The sequence below is a fragment of the Perna viridis genome, chromosome 3, assembly GCF_037379345.1.
Source record: "Perna viridis isolate PV_CMFRI_1.1 ecotype Kerala chromosome 3, ASM3737934v1, whole genome shotgun sequence".
Lineage (NCBI taxonomy): Eukaryota > Metazoa > Mollusca > Bivalvia > Mytilida > Mytilidae > Perna > Perna viridis.
In genome coordinates, this window is record NC_142447.1 from 39,520,546 (window position 1) to 39,541,959 (window position 21,414).

At 31.3% G+C, this 21,414-nt stretch overlaps 1 protein-coding gene across 13 annotated transcripts in view; it reads left to right on the forward strand.

Annotated features, from left to right (window-relative positions):
• Nucleotides 1-21,414, forward strand: part of LOC148622211 (uncharacterized) — an 89,304-nt gene that overhangs the window by 65,233 nt on the left and 2,657 nt on the right. For all 13 annotated transcript variants that reach the window (XM_088571869.1, XM_088571868.1, XM_088571865.1 and 10 more), the window contains 5 exons: nucleotides 9,777-9,938; nucleotides 14,362-14,526; nucleotides 15,770-15,861; nucleotides 18,127-18,265; nucleotides 18,920-19,716. In XM_088571869.1, coding sequence (XP_088427995.1) covers nucleotides 9,777-9,938; nucleotides 14,362-14,526; nucleotides 15,770-15,861; nucleotides 18,127-18,265; nucleotides 18,920-19,716 — 1,355 coding nt within the window. The remainder of the gene's footprint in view (nucleotides 1-9,776; nucleotides 9,939-14,361; nucleotides 14,527-15,769; nucleotides 15,862-18,126; nucleotides 18,266-18,919; nucleotides 19,717-21,414) is intronic.

Consider the following 21,414-nt stretch of genomic DNA (forward strand, 5'->3'; position numbering starts at 1 on the left):
TCAATCTTTAGTACTGTGCAAAACTTTCCATATATTTATATTATTAGAATAGTCTTAATTAAGGCTGTCTTCGTAATTAATTTCAGTTTTACCCTGGATACGAAATTGGAAAGATTTTTTTATCGTCTCCTCTTCTGTTTATTATCCTGAACATTTTGTGTGAGAAGAAGGGTGTTCACATTGACTTGGTAGACTTGTAAGGTTATACTGGGGGTACCACCCCCTCCCCCTTCAAGTCCAAAGTACACTACATGTTTTGGGTGAAGTCCTAAGTACACTTTTACTTTTTGGTAAAGTCTGAATTCCATAAAGTACAGCTGTTTTGAAATGTTAAGTTCATGGACTTGTGTGCCAAAGTCAAAGTCCAAAAAGGGAGGGGGTGATACCCTCTATACTAGGACACAGTGACCTGATTAAGTATGATCAGTTGCTGATCCACTGGTTTTAGAACAATGTCAATCTAGAACTCTTAGTATTTTTGTTGTTGACAATAGAATTTAGTATAATTACATTATATACAGAGTAATCAACCCAGGACATTCATGAAAAATATACAAATTAACAAAGGATGGTTAGGTCTTTCTTAAATGTTCTAGTAAAAAAAATAAAAATTCTAATTTTATTATGATGCAATCAAGGTCCTGCAGGTGGCATTTACATTCATCAGGTGACATAATAAGACATTGCACAATGATATAATATTCATAATGGTATTTTTGTAGCACAGTATATGTGCTGGGCAGGGAGTAGCTCACCATTTTCAAGACAAGCAATTCTTGCCATCTGCTCACCAAAATGATATTCCTTGATGAAAATCATTGTGCAATAGCTCATTTTTGAGAGCAAAATATCAGCAATTTTTATGTCTTTGATAGGCATATCTTTTTTTTTTTTTTTTTTTTTTGGGGTGGGGGGGGGGTTAATGGTGTATAATAATGATAAAAAAAACAGACATTTTGATATAGGGACAGTGTACAAGATAGATTAAGATGTGTGTCATTGGGTATCATCAGTCCACAATAGGACACCAACGGACGGTGCTCAAGGATATGCATGAATGATTAAAATCATTGCATTCCCTCTCGTGTCCAATGTTGACCAACAAGACATGTCACAATTAGAGTGTATGAATATGTGTTTACTGATTGGTTTTACTGTCAAGGGACTTCAAGGGACTGTGCTTAAGGATATGCATATTATCAATGGAAATTCCTCCTCATGTCCCCTACATGAAATAACTTAACTTTTATTTAAGAAGATCATACAGGATGCAGTTGGGCAGATCTAAAAAAAAAAAAAAACCTGACTATTCACTGGACAAACTTCAAAAGTTACTGTGAAATGGTTCAGTTAGTACCATATTTTGCAATAAATTCTGCCATTTTTTTAAAGGATTTTTGCATTTTCTTATGACATCGTCCATATACATTTTTGTTCAATGTATAGATTTACAAAGTTGGAGCACTGATCTGTTATGGTATTAATACATCAAGGTATTATATACATTTATGTCTGGAAAGTACTGAGCAGGCCATAGTTTTGTCTAAATTCATTTATTATTCTTTTATCTGTCTCTGAATCATTTGTATGTGATACAGTTCTTCAACTTAACAGTTGTGAAAAAATGTGTTCTTTTCAGACTTCATTTGTCCGTGATTACTATTGAAAGATACAAAGGTTTATATTGATATAATTTTCTTCTCAACTTTTATTTTCAGGAAATGCATAGTAAATATAATATTCAAGTATTTAGATCATTGTAGAACAATTATCAGACACACTCAGTCATTAATTAGATCATAAATTAAACAAAGTAAATGATGCACATCAAGTGGAGATAACCTCTGTTTTTTTTAACTAACAAATCCCATAGAACTACACCTTGTTTATGTTTGCAGTCTGGAAGATGATTCTTGGATGTTGATTACCCATGTTTTACCTAACATTAACCTCTGACCTAACACATAGTGTAAAGGTCAAAAGGTTAACTGCAGTAACGGCTGTAGAAAAGGAAAGCTGGTTTATGTTTTAAAGATAATTTTGGCTAGAATTTGTACATTAATGGGATATCTTTTATCACCATGAGATACTGTTTACATACAGACATGTTTTATGGCTAAGAGTTTATTTATCATCTTAATGCTGGTTACAAAATTTTGATAAAATATTTTTATATTGTGACTGGCTAGGTTATCAGTTTTCCCAGGGTTCATGTTATCATTTTTTTCTGCATTGCATAATAAATGCACTAAGATAACAGGCATACATGTACATAATGAAAAAAAATCAAATTGTGTGGGTTTGTGCCATACTGCTTTGTCTGACTTTCTTATTTTGTCATTTGATTATGTCACATGGGAAAAAAGCCAGAGCTATATTTAGGAGTACATTCAACCCTTTTAAAGTGTTAAGTACCAGTCCACATAAAATTCAGACACCACCGCCAATGGTTTAGTGATTCATGATGTAAAAAAAAAACACAGAACAGACGATGCTTTTCCAGTCTACATACATGTACTAGTATGCCAGATTTTCATGTAACAATATTTATTTCTGTATTTAGATCTGCACTTTTGAGAAAATCATACATTTATCTCCATTACAATCAATGAAATCAAACAGAATCAAGAAAGATAAGTCTTGCAAAGTGCCAATTTCATGTGCAATCTATATAATTTCTATCTCAAAAGTGCAACAACCAAATGAAAAACTAAGACTGGTTATGTGATCAGTAACTGTTTCTGTACAAGAAATAAGAGTGAATTTGGTGGGTTTTTGACATGCACGAATCACCTCCTGCCTGATTTTGATGTAGTCTGGTACTTAAAAGTTTGAGGACTATTAAACATGTGATAGGAACATTTTTCTGCATAATTATTTTTTTTACTTTTCAATATTCTCTAAATACTATAATCTTATCTTGTGTACCTTAGTTAACTGTTTCTGTAGTGTAAATGTTTTTAGATATTGTGCTATGTCAGTGTGTTTTACATTAAGATAGATAAGCTTAGAAGATAGACAGCATTAGTAAAGAATTGTCATGTCCTGTTGACCATTTTACAAAAGTGTGTAAGACTTACATGTATGTCTACCCAACTCAACTTTACGAAAGTATAGTTAGATAAGGGTTATGTTTGTTTTAATAACCTAGTCATACCTACATGTATAATCAAGCTAGTAGGTTTTTTTATCTTCCCAAAATGTCAGGAACAAAGAAAGCCAAACTGCTCTATTGCAGATACAAGTAATGTGTTAAAGTTTAGTTAAATGGCCACATGCCTTTAGGGATTAAGTGCAATCTATAAATGCCTGTCTTAATATTTGGTCAGTTAAACCTCTGAAAACCCTCGTGGAAATGATTTGAATTTTTTTGTAGATCGTCATCATGGTTTATTGTGTTTGTGAGTTTCTTTACCACCTCAAATCATGTCCCTGTTTACTGCTCATCTTTATTCTAGTTTAGGATTCTGTTACTCTTGAGAACCCTTCATGGGAACTATTCCAAACTTAATGTGCATCTTTTGACTCCCATACACATCAAATTATTGTGAACTGGACATATATGTTCCATAACTTTTTGTCCAGTTTGGAATCTTACATTATTATGATTGGGAATTCAGTATGCATCATCATCTAGTAGGGTTGTTCTGTGTGAGGCTTTCATCAGGATCTACTGTTTGCTTACTGTAGTGACACCTTAAATCATCAGTATATAGGTGTAAACATCAGTGTCCAATTCTTCTAGTTAGAAGTGAGCTTTAATGATATTTAATAATATTCTGTAAAGTTTCATCATGTTTTTCTGTCTCCCTGTTGTTCAATATTTGTCTGCTGACATGGTTTAAGATGTTCTTAGAATAAAATTAGCCCTAGCGTAGCTGTCAGCTGGTTTTTGCTAAAGAGGGTGTGAGGAAGATCCAAGTTGGTAGAATTTTTTTTAAAAATAGAACAATTTTGGGTACTTCTAACACTTTCTGAAGTAGTTTTTATGAGTTTGATCTTTCATAAATTACCAAAGTAGTGTTTTGCACCCAAGGCACCCCCCTCTCTGAGAGCCATGTCTAGATTGTCCTTGTAAAAACTAACTTGCCCCTCTATTCATGACTTAACATACTTGGCAAATTAGTATAAAATAATTTTTTTTTCTTTTTTTCAGTTTCATATATTGTTTCTGCTGCATTATTAAGTTTTTACTAGATTTGTAATTTTTTTTATTGTCGAAACCAGGAATATCATAAGAATATATACCTGAGGAAAAGTGAATCATATCAATTATCATTCTTTATGCTATGCAATTGTATCAGATCAATTGAAAAAACTTTTTTTAAACTACCAATATTTTTTTTCCTTTTGAAATTGTATTTTTCACATTCTTGAGCTTTTCTCTTAAAAAATATTAAATGAATTACTTTTATGGCATCATTTTTAAATTGAATATTATGGGTTAAAAGTATAATTCTGGCCTCCAATGAAACAGGACTATAAATATTTTCTTACTGTACCATATCCTAATTCTCATAGAGACTCACTTAGTTTTCTGAATGACTATCCTATTTGTTACTCAGACAATTACCATCATTTCTGTATGATGAAGTTGTTTTAACTCTATTATGATCATTACAATATTACACAAAATTAATTATTTAATTTTTTCCATAAAGGTGTCCTGGGTTAAATTTGAGATGGCATTCAGTCCTACATGGTTTGTTATTTTTAATAATTAGTGATGGTAGGCCTGCTGGTTTAGGCAGACCATATGTTGATAGGAAACTGAAGTAGATTGGACGAGTGCCCTGGTCGACTGAATCACTAATCTCTTGCTCATGTTTTCACACTTTGACATTTTTACCAGAAATTGTTTTTTAAATATCATGTATCAGTTTTCTGAGATTAGTTTAAATGCCTCCCAAAAGGTCACATTTGTCACTTTGTCCCATTGAGAACTATTGTTCATCAGACAATTGGTTTATATCCCAATCTTTCTATTAAATCCACAGTATTGCCTCTTTGTAGCTAAACTATTCCTTGGAGAAAATTTAGAGAAAGATTAAAAAAATCAGCCAGCCATTAGCCCAGGATAGCTCTTTGATTTTATGCCAATAAAGCAAATCTAGAGATGAACGGATACCTAGAATGTCAACTTTGTATCAGCTATCCCAGGAGGCATTGTAACATAAGTTCAGTTTTAGCACCTCTGTTGAAGTACTGAGGGAAGTGTATGATTTATGTCATGATTATTATTTTATTGTGTTGTATCTGAGATCAACGAAATATGTTTCTATTTTATTCTGGGGTATAAAAACCTGATAACATTTTGTCTACTGTCAGATTATTCCATCAATGCTTTCAGAAGTTTTATTGTTAACACATAAGTTTAATGGAAAATGAGTGATTTATATGGCTCAGTACTGTTGTTTATTTGTAGCTTGTCTACCCCATTGGAGATATAAAACAGCAGCAGACTTGGTGTCCAAAGCATATATATTACATGTGTGTGCAATCTCAAGTTACGTCATTTGAGTCCAAGAGACAATAATTAATGGTTTTGAATTTTAAAAACAAGAAGCAAAGTGCATTCTTAGTTATTTTTTAATGAAATATTTGAAAGGTTTGTATTACTGATCTCATTAAATATCTCTCATAGAGATTTTCTTCATTTCTGTTCTTATATATTGCGAAGTCAAACTTGCCTGTAATGAATTTAAGATATGTTAAAAGACTTGAATATAACCTAATTTTTGATACCCAAATTAGCTAGGTTATGCGATACCCTCAGAAAAGTTTTGTGTCTGCCCTCTAACAGTTTCCAGATGATAACTTAAGAACAGATCAATGAATTTTTATGGAACTTTGTAGACTTGTTTATTACCATAAAATGCATGTTCTTAAGAATAACTTTTTAGCAAAATGTAGTTTTTGAGTTACATCACATCAAAATATTTAGGGTGGTAACAGACAAAAAAATTATTATTTTGAAAATATTTAAACTTATTCCCATAATACTGTAAGTTCAGAAGTTATTGCATTGTTTAATTTTTCTAAAAATGCAAATAGCTCAATATCACAATTGTAAAAATTAGTTTTATAGAATTTTTCACACCACTGACATGGGATTTTTCTTAAAATTGCAAAAATTAAACATGCATTTCTGACCAAATTGAAATGGCAATTGTTTCTATTTTTTAAGAACTCTGTGGCAGGGGTCCTCTATCTTATTTCCAGGATGCCTGTAAAACACAGTACACCCTAAAGGTCACAAGGACATATAGACACACAGACAGATATATCATGCATGTATCATACATTTTACTACTAAAGTACATTACTTATTATGTAAGCTACCTCTATTATCCCTTAGAGGTCTACTTCAAGTCACCAAAGTAGAATTGTTTGACTGAAGATCAATTAAATAGATAGATCATTCATTATTATATTATTTTAGGTGTTTATCACTAATTGTATGGTATCCACTATTGTCTGTTAATCTTTATGTCTTTGTTTTGATGTATACTTCAAAATATTTAATGAATCAAGGAGCCTTTAGGGATTCTAAATATTCAGTAAGATATGAATTACTTCATTAAAGGAACACTATTATAGTCAAAATACCTGTGTGTCTGATTTGTATCTGGGCCTGCTCAACTAGTTGAGTAAATATACCAATTTTCATGTCAGTCAGTCTGCTTATGCACCTGTTTTGTTTTTATCTATCCATCTCACTTATGATTTCATGATAAGTATAGAATCAATTGACCTGCTCATTTCAAACTTTAACACAATGCTTTGGACCATATAACCATGTTTGATTAGAATGTACATTGGTACTGTTCTTGGGTCATGACTTTTTTTTCATGTAGAATAATTGGAATGTGGGAGCATCTGGGATCACAACTTTTAACTTTCTTTAGTTTCTGTATGTCTACCTGTCTGTCAAATTGTTCCAAATCTTTCAACATTCTCCTTTGAAAGACAAGGTAGTTATTTTGGTCTGGTCTGGTTCGGTAAGTAGTGTTCAAAAATACTTTTTTTCAAATTATTTTTATTCTAGACTGGCATTTATATAGATGCAATAACATTAACAGAACTATTATGGGACTAAAGCAATGGTTAGTTCCAGCCGCTGATTATGACGTTATAGTGGTTTTCAAACTTGGAATTGATGTTTTGTTTTTTACATTAAAGTTTAAGTTAGATGTCTTTACAAATTGTTCATTTTCTTTTTCTTGTTTGCCCTTAACCTGTTACTTTTCTTTATTTGTTAGAATGATTGTTCAGATTTTTTGTAATCTACTCTTGATACCTTTCTGGACATACAGATTTGAGTCATTTTTGACTAAATGTTTAAGCAAAGCCTCCTAAATGTTTGATATCAAATGGACACTGACATCATATTGGTTATTACAGAAAAGCTGTCTTAACTGTATTCTGTAATAGACTATGAAAACTATCTCTCTGTAGTGTATATCATGTTAAATGAACCTGTATACAAAGACTACCTATCTTATGATTTTTGTTTCCCTTGGAAGGTCACTATAGACAGGTTTGTTAACTTTAACCTATAGCATTGTGATTTTTATATTTCCTATGAATTGACAGTCCAGTGATAGTTTTACATCAGTTATAATTTGTTGTGTACATTTCTACATACCAAACATCTTGGGTCCCCTGCAGTGGCCCCTATTGAACTGAATTAGTTTGTGTATTCTTTGTATGTATCATGTAAACTTATCTATCACACATTTAAACTTGACAACAATTGTTTATGTTTTAATGGATTATATTTCTGTATTTTTGGTAAGTTTTGGAAATATATGGCACTGTCCTTGAATTTTTCTTAGAAATTTGAATGAGCTTCTGCTGTAGAAGATTTTTCACCTTTGCAGCATAAAAAAGGGTTATTATACTTAGTTAGGCCAAGTAAACTTAAATATTAGATTCTCATACAACCCCCACGAAAAGTATTGGGCAGGTGGGAGGACTATTTTTTATTTCTTACCAGATATCTGCTGGCCTAATTTTAGCTATTTGAAGTATTGATATATTCTAATTCCATTGCCACATCAGTTTCACAGAAGAAATATTGTTTTAGTCGCCAAGAAATGAACAATTTGTGTGTTATATTATCTCAATACTAGAATCTGACACGAAAACAAATCCTGATTTTGAAATTCCCATCCCAATTCTTATTTTTGTCGATTTTTTAAGGGGCAGGAGGGGATGAGATCCTACTAATGTATTTTATTTTACCTTACTTTAGAATATCTATTGATCTATAAAACAAACATATATTTGTCAAATAGGTAAGTACTGAATGAAGCATACAGGAAGCCAAGATCCTATGGGAATGTCGAGTGTGAATAATTCAATGATGTTTCAAATCTTAGTTATTGCTATGAAAACTTGTTTGGGACAGTCAAGTTAGATGTATCTTTTACTGGAGTTCTTTGGTTTAATTTTTAGTAATTCAGCAATCATGTAATTTCTGTGTTTTGTGTATTTTAACCCTGAAACCATAATGATTCTGTCTTACAGACCATTTCCTCTTGATATGCTTGGGCTTTATTTAGAATTGTTTGTTTTAATACTATAAACAACACCAATTTCAGCCTCAAACATTTTTAAAAAAATGAGTTGCCTGAGAAAAATTGCTTGCAAAAGTTTTAGCCATGATATATCCTATACTTCAGTGCTAAGTAGGTAAATTTTGCAATTGTTTCCAATTATTTGTTGAAATATAAAATGAGCAATTTCGAATGAAAATAATTCCTGAAACCTTTCATAAAACTGTTACAAATTACCATGTTTTGTTGTTACATTGTGGTGTATCCTTAAGGGAAACTTCAGAACACATGTTTTATAAAAATATGATGTGCATACCATCAATTAAGTTTCTCCATTTTCCTTCAGGGTTCTTAGATACAGCAAATTTATCACAAAAAATGACAAGTTTTTTTGTAACAGTCTGCCCTTCCTGACCTGCAATTATTTCAAATGTTTTAACAATGAATGGTTTAAATTGACTTGAAGCTAATTGTACAGAAAAATGGACCATGCATTGGTAAAATAAAGTGAAAACTGTACAGGAATGCATGCTGTTTTATGTTGACAAACATTCTTTGAATTATCTTTAACTCTCTGATAAATAAAACAGTGTGAATTACTCTTTGGCTATGTACTTATGAAGTAACATTCCAGCTAATCCAGCATTTAGAGTGTTTTACTTAATATTGTGCCCATTTCACTAACTTTTAATAGGGGCTTATGTAAAAGCGTCCTGCTCTACGATCATTGCTGAGAACTTCTAATAGTATGACACATGACCTCCATCTAGATGTTTTACATCTTCCTACACTGGACTGTAACCTTCAGCATATAGCATAGGTGGTGTTTTACAAGAAGCAGGAACTTCTCACTTTTCTGGAGCTTCTGAGCTCATCTCCAGCCTTTGGATTCATACTGGTTATTTCTCTGTGTTTCTTTAGTATTGGTGTTCTGTTATTTGTTTCTTGTCCTTTGACCTTTTGGTGTTTTTAGATTTTTTTGTCCTCACCTTTAACCTTGTTTACACATCTAATTTTATAAATGCAGGTTCTCAGTGTGGAGCCAACATCTATGTCAAATAAAGATTGAAATGAATTGCACTAAAACATACTTAACAAACTTGTATTAAAATGTAACCATAGAGCAGGCTTTAGAATGGGGAACAAGATGCTATAATCATGATACTTCGGTTTATGAATTTAAAAGACCATAATACATTTGTATTTCCTTTGTAGCTTCAGGAACAGTGTATGTGTGGGGGTCTGGAGCTGACGGACAGTTAGGTTTAGGAGATAAAACTCTCTTTCTTGCCACACCAAAAAGACTGAAGGATTCAGGCATACATAGAAAGATCACGTACGTAGCTGCTGGAGAATGCTACAGTGCAGCCATAACAGGTAAAAATCACAATGGAATTAATCTTATGAAATCAATTGCATTTTCTGAACCAATGTCATAAAAAAGGGCATTAATGGAACATTAAGTGATACTATGCTACATAATGGTGATAAAAGGGGGATGGCAAAATATTCATAAAGATCTAACTCGAAAACTACATTTTAAATTAACCTGTATTTTAAGTTACTAAACAAGTGTGCAAAGTTTCAAAAAATCAATTGATCTGTTTTTAAGTTGTTGAGAGGGGGTTTAGGGGGCAGACATGCAACTTTTCAGTGGGTATTACATACTACTTGTGGTGGGGTATAAATATATAATGGGAGGAAAACTTCATTATTGTCACATACTGTCACATAAAAAGCACAAAAAATTTATGGAGCTTTTTATTTGAAAACAAGAAATTTGATTATGTCATAGTCTGGAAGCACTAATTTATACATATTCATGTGCTTGATATAAGTGTTATGAATTACTTTATACAGATGTATTGTTACTTAAGTTATTGGTTATACTAAAAGGAAGAATCTTCAAATATATAACCTGAGAACTTATTATTTTTCAATTTTTGGGGTGTCAATAACATATTAATTTGCTACATAATTATAATAAGTATCTTCTCAGAACTACTTATACTGTTGTTGCAAGAACAGAGTTTTGTTCATAAAACAACTGATAAAAAAAAATAACTTATAAGATTCTAAGACAGTAGTTGGTCATATAGAAAAGTCTTAATATTCTATCATGGCACTAACTTGTAATGATGAATAATAGTTCGCAGATCTTTGAAATTTCTGCAGGATCAGACTGCTTGTAACTTATAATTAAATTCTTATTAAATTTTCTGAATAAATAGCAGCCCCTATATCATTAAAATAACTCTGTCTTATTAGATCATCTTTTCTCATTCCTATTGATTCTTTTATATGAAAATAATAAATCATAGGAAGCTATTAGAAAACAGAAAATGATATGGCATTACTTTGGCTAAATGCCTTCGTTAATGCTCAGTAAAAACTTTGGAGATTTCTCGTGGTTTGTGGTTGTGGTTCCAGTCAGAATAAAAAAAATTGTCCAATTCCATTTTCAGATGAAAGACCACAATTAGAAAACATCATTGGAATAATGAGTTTGATTTTATTTCTGTAGGGAAAATGGTTGAGTTCCTTTGTAATTATAAGGAGTTATTTAATTATTTCTGTGGGTTGTGTGTTAACATTACGAAGATAATTTGCGGCCATGCGGTCACAGCTGAGGTATTGTCAACGGTTAAATGCCAGGATCATTTTGGACTATTAGGAAACAATACAAAAGATTCTTTCTGATGGATCCTATTTAATTGCTTTTTCTAATGCCATAACTTTGCCAGAACAAATTATATTTTTTCGCATTCAAATGAAGTTTAGGCAATGTAATTTTTGGTAAAATTTGTATGTTTTCCAATAATAAAGACTGACAACAATAGGCCCTGTTCTAAATTTAGATCAGTCTGTTTAATTTTCTTGATTAATTAAAGCACTTAATTATTGGAACAAAAAATTACAGACATGTTATGCTAATGTCATGACTTCATCTCCTGATCATAAGTTATTTAAATCAAATGTGAATTCTATTATTCTTTCTGCCCCTCTTTGACAAAAAAAATTAAAAATAAAAATTTCTTTTGTTGACAAAATCTGATATGAAATTTGACCTGTTAAATTTCTTTTTGATTTTGATCCTCTTATGCATTATAAATTAAGTTTCCAGAATTAGGAAAGCAGATTTTATCTCCCTTTGAAACTTCTATACACTGGTATGAAGTCAGATATATTAATTGAATAATAAATAAATGAAAACAATAAAAAAAAATTTAAAAACAGAAGTACAGACAAATGATTGTGATCTGTCATGGGTATGTATTTTTTCTTCTTAATCTCATGTATAATTCATTTTGGTAGTTAAAAAGGACAATTTTTAATTATTTTTTTTTATGGGACGTTATTACTTAAAATTTGTGTTAATGAGCAGGGTTCAAAATCAACATTTAATAATTCAAAGGGATTCGAAAAGTCAACCATTATCTACACATAGTGTCAAATTCAGCTACCGATAAAAGTGGGTATTTATTAATTAATAAATACAAACTATCATTAACCTTGTGTGATAAGGAGTAAGTTGAGATACAATGAAGGTATAATTTTTGTAAAAATTTTTAATTTGAGAACTGCATTAAATAGAATTGCACACAAGTTTGTGTGATGTAATTTTTTTTCTTTTTTTTTTTTTTTTTTTTTACAATTTTTTATTTTGTCTGCCAATAACAGAATTTAAGAAAATGAACTGAGCTGAACAATTAATGGATGTTTTAACAGTAAACAATTTACTTTTTTTAATCTGTTTTTCATAATTTGTTTTACTACAATGTTTGTTTGGGAAAAGTTGTGGTAAAATTTTGTTAAATAGTTTTTATTTTTAATAATTGAAATTAGGAATAATTAAATAAAAAATTAGTAACATTAATATATAACCTTCCTACTAAGTCAAAAGGTATCATATCTTTTTGCACAATGATGTAAAAAAAAATGCAAATGACAGAATTATATATGTATAGATAAGAAACTCCACAGATAGATTAAACCTAGAGAAGGCCAAATCATGGTAGAATTTATTGAGTTGTTCCAATGAGCTACTTAAACACCATGATGTAAATAATCGATGGGTCATTTGATCATTGTTCTATAGATAATTAAACTTTATTTTGCTACTGGAAACCTTCATCAACATATGCTTTACCAGGCCATTATTTTCTCATTTGGTATCCTGTTCCCTGTGTAAATCAGAAGTGTCAAGACTTTTTTACAAGGGAATTTCAAAGTTATGAAATACTTAACAATAAAAAATTATATTTCACTTTAGTTTTGTTTAGAAATTTTATAGCCTCGATGCTCATCTTCAAAGTATAAATATTCTTTATGCTAATTGATAAATCATGTACCCATTGAGCATTTTATCATTTGATAAATTTACTTAAAACAGCATAATAAAAGGCATTTTATAGATATTTTCATCGGAAAGTCATTATCAAGCAATTTATCAAAGTTTTTTATTTGCTAATGCTCCTCTTTTGTCAGGTGTATGCAACCTTTCACTTCTAGAGGTTATTTTACCGATTTTACTGATTCAACTATCGACATTATAATTAACCAATACTGACAAAGTACATCTACCATTATCAATTACCAGATATTAATATTGAATTTATATTCAACAATTCAGAAATGACACCAGCCTAATCGTTTTTGGGATTGACATAACACTATCATTACACTGAAATATCTGTCCTTTTAGAATCAGATCAAAAATTGATACACATATTAACTGTCTATTTTATAGAAAAAATATGGGTCTTTAGAATTTGATCAAAAATAGATACATTTTGATTGTATTAGTTTAATGGTATCTGTATAATTGATGATTCAGTAGGCAGTGGTGGTCACACAGGAACTCTTCTCATGCTTACTTGTTCATGAAATTAAGTATATCATTCTGATTTTCAGTTTTTTGTGGGAACTCTGAACAAACATTATAAATAATTATGTTGCATTTAAGCTCCTGAGGACTCGAGACAAAGGCATCACTTAATTTTAAATATGAAACTTAATTTTTGAGTAATGCATTATTTATTATTAACAATATTAAGTGGCTATATTTGTAAAAGTCGTGATATATAAATTCTTAAACTGATTCATACATGCAATCCCAGATGCATTGTGGGTAATTTTCAATACCTCTAAAAGCAGGTAATTACAGAAAGCCTGTGAATTTCTTATGATTCCATTGTAATCACAGTGACAAAGTGATTCTGATGGCATGATATTTTAATGAGTTCAAGTTTGTCATAGTTTTGTTTTGGGTTTTTTTTGCATCCTTATAGCTTGATAACAAGATGAAAGCAAATCTTGACAAGTTTCAGGCCAATGCATTTTACGCCCTTTAAAATTACCCAGCATACATTATGTTAAGTGTACTATTCTCTTGTCTCGCTATCCATCACTGACTATCAGTTGTTTTTTTTTTCTTTTCCAATCCTATTCCAATTAGTCTTGCATTTATAAATAAGAAATAATCTGACTTAATATTTTCACATAAAGGGACTGTAATGTCAAAATGCTAATTTGTACTCTCTGTTCAGATGTAAACAAAAATGGGAGGTGTTATTTTATGAATAGAAAATGAAATATAATTGTAAAGATGCTAGACTTAGGTCTATAAAATTGTTGACATCAGTGTGAGGAATTGTGTACCAATAAATATCTGCATCCACTTCCCTATTGTATTACCAGTGTCTGATTACAATGCAGAAGAATTTTTTATTATATTGTTGTTCTTTTCATTATATTTATATTTTGTGCAAAATTATAATTCATATCTATTTTGTTTCAGAAAATGGCAAGCTGTATATGTGGGGTAAGAATAGCCATTGTATATTACCTAGCAAACCTACATCATTTAAAATCTGGACCCCTTTCTGTGTTAACACAGGACTGAGGACTGTATCATCTGTAAGCTGTGGTTCCTGGCATGCTGTAGCCCTTACAGGAATACCAGGTAAATCTTGTAGTAGATTACAGCTAATTTTGTGTCAACCTCAATCTTCACCTAGAAATGTTACATATAATGGAATTAAATATGTTGTGTACAGAAATTGAAAGATGCCATACTAAATCAAGAAAAAAGACACTTTACCAAACACAAATTAACTTAAATAATACAGAAAAAAATGAGTAGCCTGGACTCCTTAGCAACTAGGTGTATGGACCAGGTGCAGTAGAAGAGTAAGCTGTTCTCCAGAAACATCTACCAACTTGCTTACCGGTATATGATATCAAAGCTGAGATAAAATAAAAGAAGACAGCATTATAATGATCAACGCTTGTACCTTAAGCATGATACAGGGACTTTAATTAGATGAAAGTTTCTTATGTCCTTGTGTTATGTATACTAATAAGAGAAGTACTGTTACATGTGTTCAAATAAGTAAAATATAATTATTGGTTAGTGCCAGTTAATATTTGATTGTCTTAGAGACAAAATACCTGTATGTTTTAAATTTACCACAGGCACTTGGGTCCAGAATTTTTTTTTAATTTGAATTTTTTTTTTATTTAAAAATCAAAAATTCATTGTTTTTAACCATTATCAGCGAGTTCTGATTTAAGTTTTGCCATTTTTCACAATTGGATCCTCCTCCAAATTTCATATATATGCCATACTAAATTTCTGAGGAAAGATTGCAAAAGATGGCAAAATTTTTGTCAGAACTTGCTAATAACAGTTAAAAACAATGAATTTCGAATGTTTTGGGAAAAAAAAAATTTTTGACCCAAGTGCCTGTGAAATTTACCATACAGAAATTATGCAAACTGGTATAGCTGAAATCATGACTAATATTCAGAGCATTTAATTGAAAAATAATATATGTTAGGCCAATCTTGTCCATGACGAGTAGAAGACAAAAATTACCTTAAGTATATGGATTTTTTTGGGGTGCTAATTTTGGCATATTTTAGCAGTCTGTCTACGCCAAAATATTTTCTCTGGGCTTATGTACTTTTTGTATTCCTCTTTGCCTACAAATTGTCAAATTTTACACCTGCCTAAATAACCTGCTGTACAGTATAAGATGAAGTCAACAATATAAGGTTGTTTTCTTTTACAAAAATAGCTAGTTGACTTACAATGCCAGACAGAGATTTTAGATTAGAATCCAGCCAATGGACAAACATGATTTTATTGCATCAGTGATTTTGTTAGGCTTTTAAAGTACAAGTTTTCGGTTTTTGTTTTACAGATCCAGTTACTTTTTACAGTGATAGAAAATCTGAGATATCTGAGAAGGAGTTGGTCAAGATGGTAGATGTTAATGGACTCAGTAATCATAGGGTCAGTGTTATGTTGGCAGTGAGAAAGTTACACAGGAAATTTTCAATTGTTCTTAAATATATGGAAACATGTTTGAGACTGATTGGAAAGTACCTAAATGTTTTTGTGCTTATTAATTTACATTGAAACAAATGTTTTCCAAAATTATATGAAAACTAAATTTTTTATACAGGAAATATATATAATTACCATATGATTTTTATATACTTGTTTTTCATGACTTAGTCCTAAGCAAATGAAGAACACATGAGAAATATATGTCTTAAGTGCTTATGAGGCTGACTTTGTAGCTGATCTGTTCCAATGGAAGGAACATCGATTAGCCAGATCCTTTGATCTCATTTTCCACTTTATAGATGACATATTACATGTATCATTAAACAATCCTAGTTTCGGGGATTTTATACATCACATCTACCCTTAAGAATTTGAGATGAAGGATACCACAGTCACTATGAAGTCAGCTTCATACCTGGGCCTACACTTACAGATGGAAGGAAAAGGAAAACTACTGATCAAACTATACAGCAAACACAATGACTTTTATTTTCCTATTGTCAACTTGTCTTTCATCTGTGGCAACATCCCTTCAGCACCTGTGTATGGAGTTTTCATATCACAACTCAAAGCTTATACCATAGCTTTCCGTAACTATGCAGACTTTTTGTACCATGCTAGACTTTTTACAATTAGGCTTCTGGAACACGATTATGTTGCTGCAATATTGAAGTCATCACTACTGAAGTTTTATGGTTGTCATCATGGACTCATGGATTGTTACAGTGTATCCATCTGCACCATAAGAACTGATTTGTTCAACATGTCATAGTTTTACTTTTCTCTTTCGTCTACCTTGTACTTGACTTTATCAGCAACTCTGTAAGTGTTTCAAGAATAGCAGAGGACGCTTACCCTACAGGTGCACCTGGTCCATGCTCTTCATCGTCATAGTCCATCGTTGTCTTATGTTATTAACAATTTTTCAAAACTCTTCTCCTCAGAAACTACTTGACCAATTGGAACCAAACTTGGTATGAATGTTCCTTGTGGTATCCTGCGTAGAACTGTTGTGTGGATTTTCGATCCATCAAGAAACTGGCCACCTTTACTAAAAATAGAATGTAGGGGTCAGACAGTAGTTTTTCACATATATCTCCAAAACCATTAGGTTTAACCAAATTCTCACACGGATAAAAGTGTTTAGAATAATAAGATCTACCGGTGGGCAAATTTTCATTTTAATCCATTGCGCCATGTCGCAGTTATTGCCCTTTTTCTACGTTATTTTGCTATTTTTAATGTTATTTCTTTCAAAAATCTACTCCTCTGATACTATATGACATATTGGAACCCAACTTAGTGTGAACGTTCCTTTGGGTGTCCTGCATAAAAGCGATATGTGGATTTTTGATCCGTCGAAAAATATGGCCACTGTTACTAAAAATAAAATATATGGGACAGGCAGTAGTTTTTCACATATATCTCCAAAACCATTAGGTTTAGCCAAATTCTTTCAGTAGCCGTTGTGATTCTGATTATTAGGCGTACAAAAGTCTAAGGAATTAAAGTTGTCAGATGACTCCCTGTAAGAGTTATTCTCCTTGAAAGTGGAAAAATGACTGGGTTTGTTATTACACTTTTCAGGAAATATCTTAAAAACCATGGTAGATAGAAAGAAACTTTCAATTACTGAAATGATCTCTATGATAAGTCCTAACAAAGTCTTCTTGAGTCAAAATTAACTTCTTGATAAATTTGAAAGGCAAAATTCAACCAGGTGAGTGATTCAGGCTCCTGGAAGCCTCTTGTTTAGTGGGGTCTCAGTTGCTCATTTACTTTTGTTACTGTGTATGTATTATTTTGGTTATTTTATGTTTTTTGTTGTGTGTGTCTGTTTTCCGTGTCTGGTTTCTTTGCCTTAGATTGCATTCTTTTGATTTCCACTAAAATCATCTTAGTTCCTTTAATTACTCTTTAAAATATGTTGCAATGATTCCTGAGTAGGGTAGCAATAAATAACATTTAAAATTAATTTGTCAATTGTCCATGAGGCAAAGACTATTAGGAAATTAACCATATCGAGTACTTTAAATATGACCAAACTTTAGGAATGATTTCATGATGTAAATGTATTTGTATAAAACTGATAGTGATGTGTTAAAGATCTGTTTCAGTTGTCTTCATGCTTAAAATCTGACTGGTTATAAATAATACATTTAATGATGTTGTCCTTGTAAACATTTTCATATGTTTTTATTTTAAAAGGATGCTGATGACACGTCAGAAGAAAGTGAGGATGATTTTAAAGAAAATTTGCCAAATATAGCACCTAAACATACAGCCTTAGATGGAGAAGTTATTCTGTCTGTCACTGTAGAGTATCCAGAAGAATTAAGATACAAGCGTATGTAGATGTTTGTTTTAAAGTTTTTATTGTAAAACCATTGGAATGAGGGCATTATTTTTTTTTCTATCAATGAAAATGTTCAGTAGTCATAAGGAATCAAAAACTACTTGTCTATATTAAGAAGACTGTATTGTGTATTAGGACTGTAATGTATGAGTTTAATTGTGTTGTTTGAGGGGAGTCAGTAGAATTGGTCTGATTTAGACAGGTGTTGGGTGTACCCAGGATTAAAAATTCATTTAAACTAATAGGAAAAAGATTTTGAAATGTTTGGGTTTAGATGAGTTTTGCCATACATTAGTGTAAATAGCAGTTTAAAATCTTGATGTCTAAACATACATAAAAAATTGAGGACGTTATTCATGAAATATTATATCAGTCAACCACGGAAATTCATATAAAAGCAACAAACAATGTAGTTTCCTCCCTAAGTTTTTGTAATTCAAATCTTAATGATATCAAACTCCACTTGTAGAAGGAGATGTGAAAACAATTTATAGAGTTTGATATTATTGAAATGCAATGGCAAAAAAATAAATATTTGGTGAAAGTATTGAATGACAAGTAACAGTTACAAAGATATATAGCTTTCATATTTTATTGGGCATAACTCTTTAATAGGAGATCCTACTTTATTTTGATTTGTTAAAGGTGATGCTACTGTAAGTCCATCTATATCCAGTGAACAAAAATGGCAACAAGTTGTCCAAGAGAAATTGCCACAAGACCATGACAAGTCTAGACTTGTGATACAAATGCCAACAGAAGACAAACCTAATTACATAGATGCTTCAACATCACCCATACCATTCAGTAGTTCAGAATCAGAGAGTGATGGTTTACATACTGGGCGGAGTCATCTGGAAGATAACATTCCTAAAAACACTTCACCATCACAAAAATCAATGTCTCGTTATCCACTTTTTTTTGACAGACAGAAAACTAATGCTTTAAAAGAACAACCATCATCAGTGGTACAAGTCAGTAAAACTAATGCTGAAAACTATTCCTTACCAAGAGAGAATACAACATTCAGTTGTAAACAGATTGATCTCACAGAACTAGAAGTTATCAAAACTATTACTGACTTAAAGTCACAAGAAAAAATTGTACGGGCAAATCTGATAAATGAAACGGGACAAACATTCATAGAGTCACCAGTTAGTAAACTTAGTTCTGAAAAATTTAGAGAGAAGCTTTTAACAAGGACTTCAGATAAAAGTGGATCATCATTAGACAATGGAAAGTTTGTTGACAGCCCAGTTCAGAAAACTGGTCGTCATAGTGACACTGCCATTTTAAATTTGGCCATGAGAGACAGATTATCTCTTACAAAATCTCATCGTAGTTTAGAAAGTGCTTTAGCTGATTATTATTCTGTCGATGATGGAAGATGGCCTATGAAACAATCTCCCAGTATTCCAAAAAAGGGGGGTGTTGACTTCGGCGTAAGTATTTGAGAGTCTGCCAATTATGGATATGCATCAAATGGGATCAGGCTTTTAGTGCTTGTAGTGTTGTGATGGTGTTGGCTGATTATTAATATTTCAATGTGTTTCTTGAATGAAGGTTTATTTATTTGACATCAAATTTTCTTATATAACTTGACCATCTCTGTTAATTTATGGAAGATCATTCATAACATGCAGAAGGAAAATCTTTTAAGTATATAATTAATGTTTTTTATGGATAGAAATGATTCATCTACACCTTATACTGGGTTTGTTTGAGTTTGACTTCTGTTCTAAAATATCTTGAACTTTATTGAAAGCTTTGTCCCTTTCATTGTTGAACAATCAAAATTTAGATTTTAAAAAGTCAGTTTAACCTTGGATAAATATTGACAGTCATTAGCGTCATTTGTATAATTAGAGGTTTTGTTAATGACTTTGAAAACTTCATCCTCCAGTCATGATCCGACATATTTAGCATGGAGATATTCAACTATAAAAGAAGTGTTGAAATTCAAACCAACAGCTCTTTTGAATTGTTAATTTTATTCTAATTTTGACTGACAATGGGAATCAATTATTGGTCATTGAAACTTAATCATATGTATCATCTGCTTGTTAATTAACTCATACAGACTGCAATGCTATACCTAAATTGACTTCTTGGGTGAAAATTGATTTTGAGATGGGTTTACCTCACCCCCTTTTGTCAGGCAATAAGGGTTGTCTTTCACTAAAATAATTATCGCAGCTAATTTGAGCATGATTTTATCTGACTCAAGCAATAGATTCCAGTTAGAAATGTTTACTTTTTTAATTGTGAGTTATATCTTTATTTGTTCTCATTGCTTAGTATTGTACATGATATGATGGGGATGTGGGAAAAAATTGCCTCATATTTAATGTGGCTGTTTTTCAATTTAAACTCATTTTATATTTTCTGATGGAAATGCACAATTTCACTGGTTTGAATTAAACATTTTAAAGTTTTCCCTTTGGAAACAATAATGAATTTGAAATCCTTTCATTGTACTTGTATTTTTTTGCCATATCGTGACAAATATTAATGGAAAATATCGTTGAAATATTAATGGAAAAACCAAAGGTTTCAGATCATCCGAGTGGTTAAATTACCTGAAATCTACATCAGATTACCATTTAGGATAGCATTGAATAAGCATCTAGTAATTTTTCCATTTGGAAGAATTTAATTGAATTATTGATGTAATATGTGTAAACACTAACAATTGACTTTCCTTTAATTACAAAGATTAACTGTTGTCTACGGACGTTTTAGATTCCCCACCGATACCTGGACAATAATATTTTTTACTCCAGTAATCTTTTAAAGGTGTGATCTGTATTTCAGTGTTTTGCAATCAGCTGATAATGGCTTCCTATTTAAGCTTGCTCATTTACTTTGTTTGATATACAAGATTAGTTGATAGGAAATTGCCACAAATTTTCTAATTTCCGTTGCTGTTTAGTTGTGATATCAATTAAGTAATAAAGAGCATTCTATGAGCTATCAGTTCAATCTGCCTGTTCTAGCATACTGAATGCTTGGAGAACTCTGCAGCCATTATGCCAAGGCAAGTCATGCTATATAAGAGCAACAACTACTGATAAATTTTTATGCAACTTTTAAAATCATATGAAATATTTAAAAAAAAATATATTTCATTGTTAAACCAT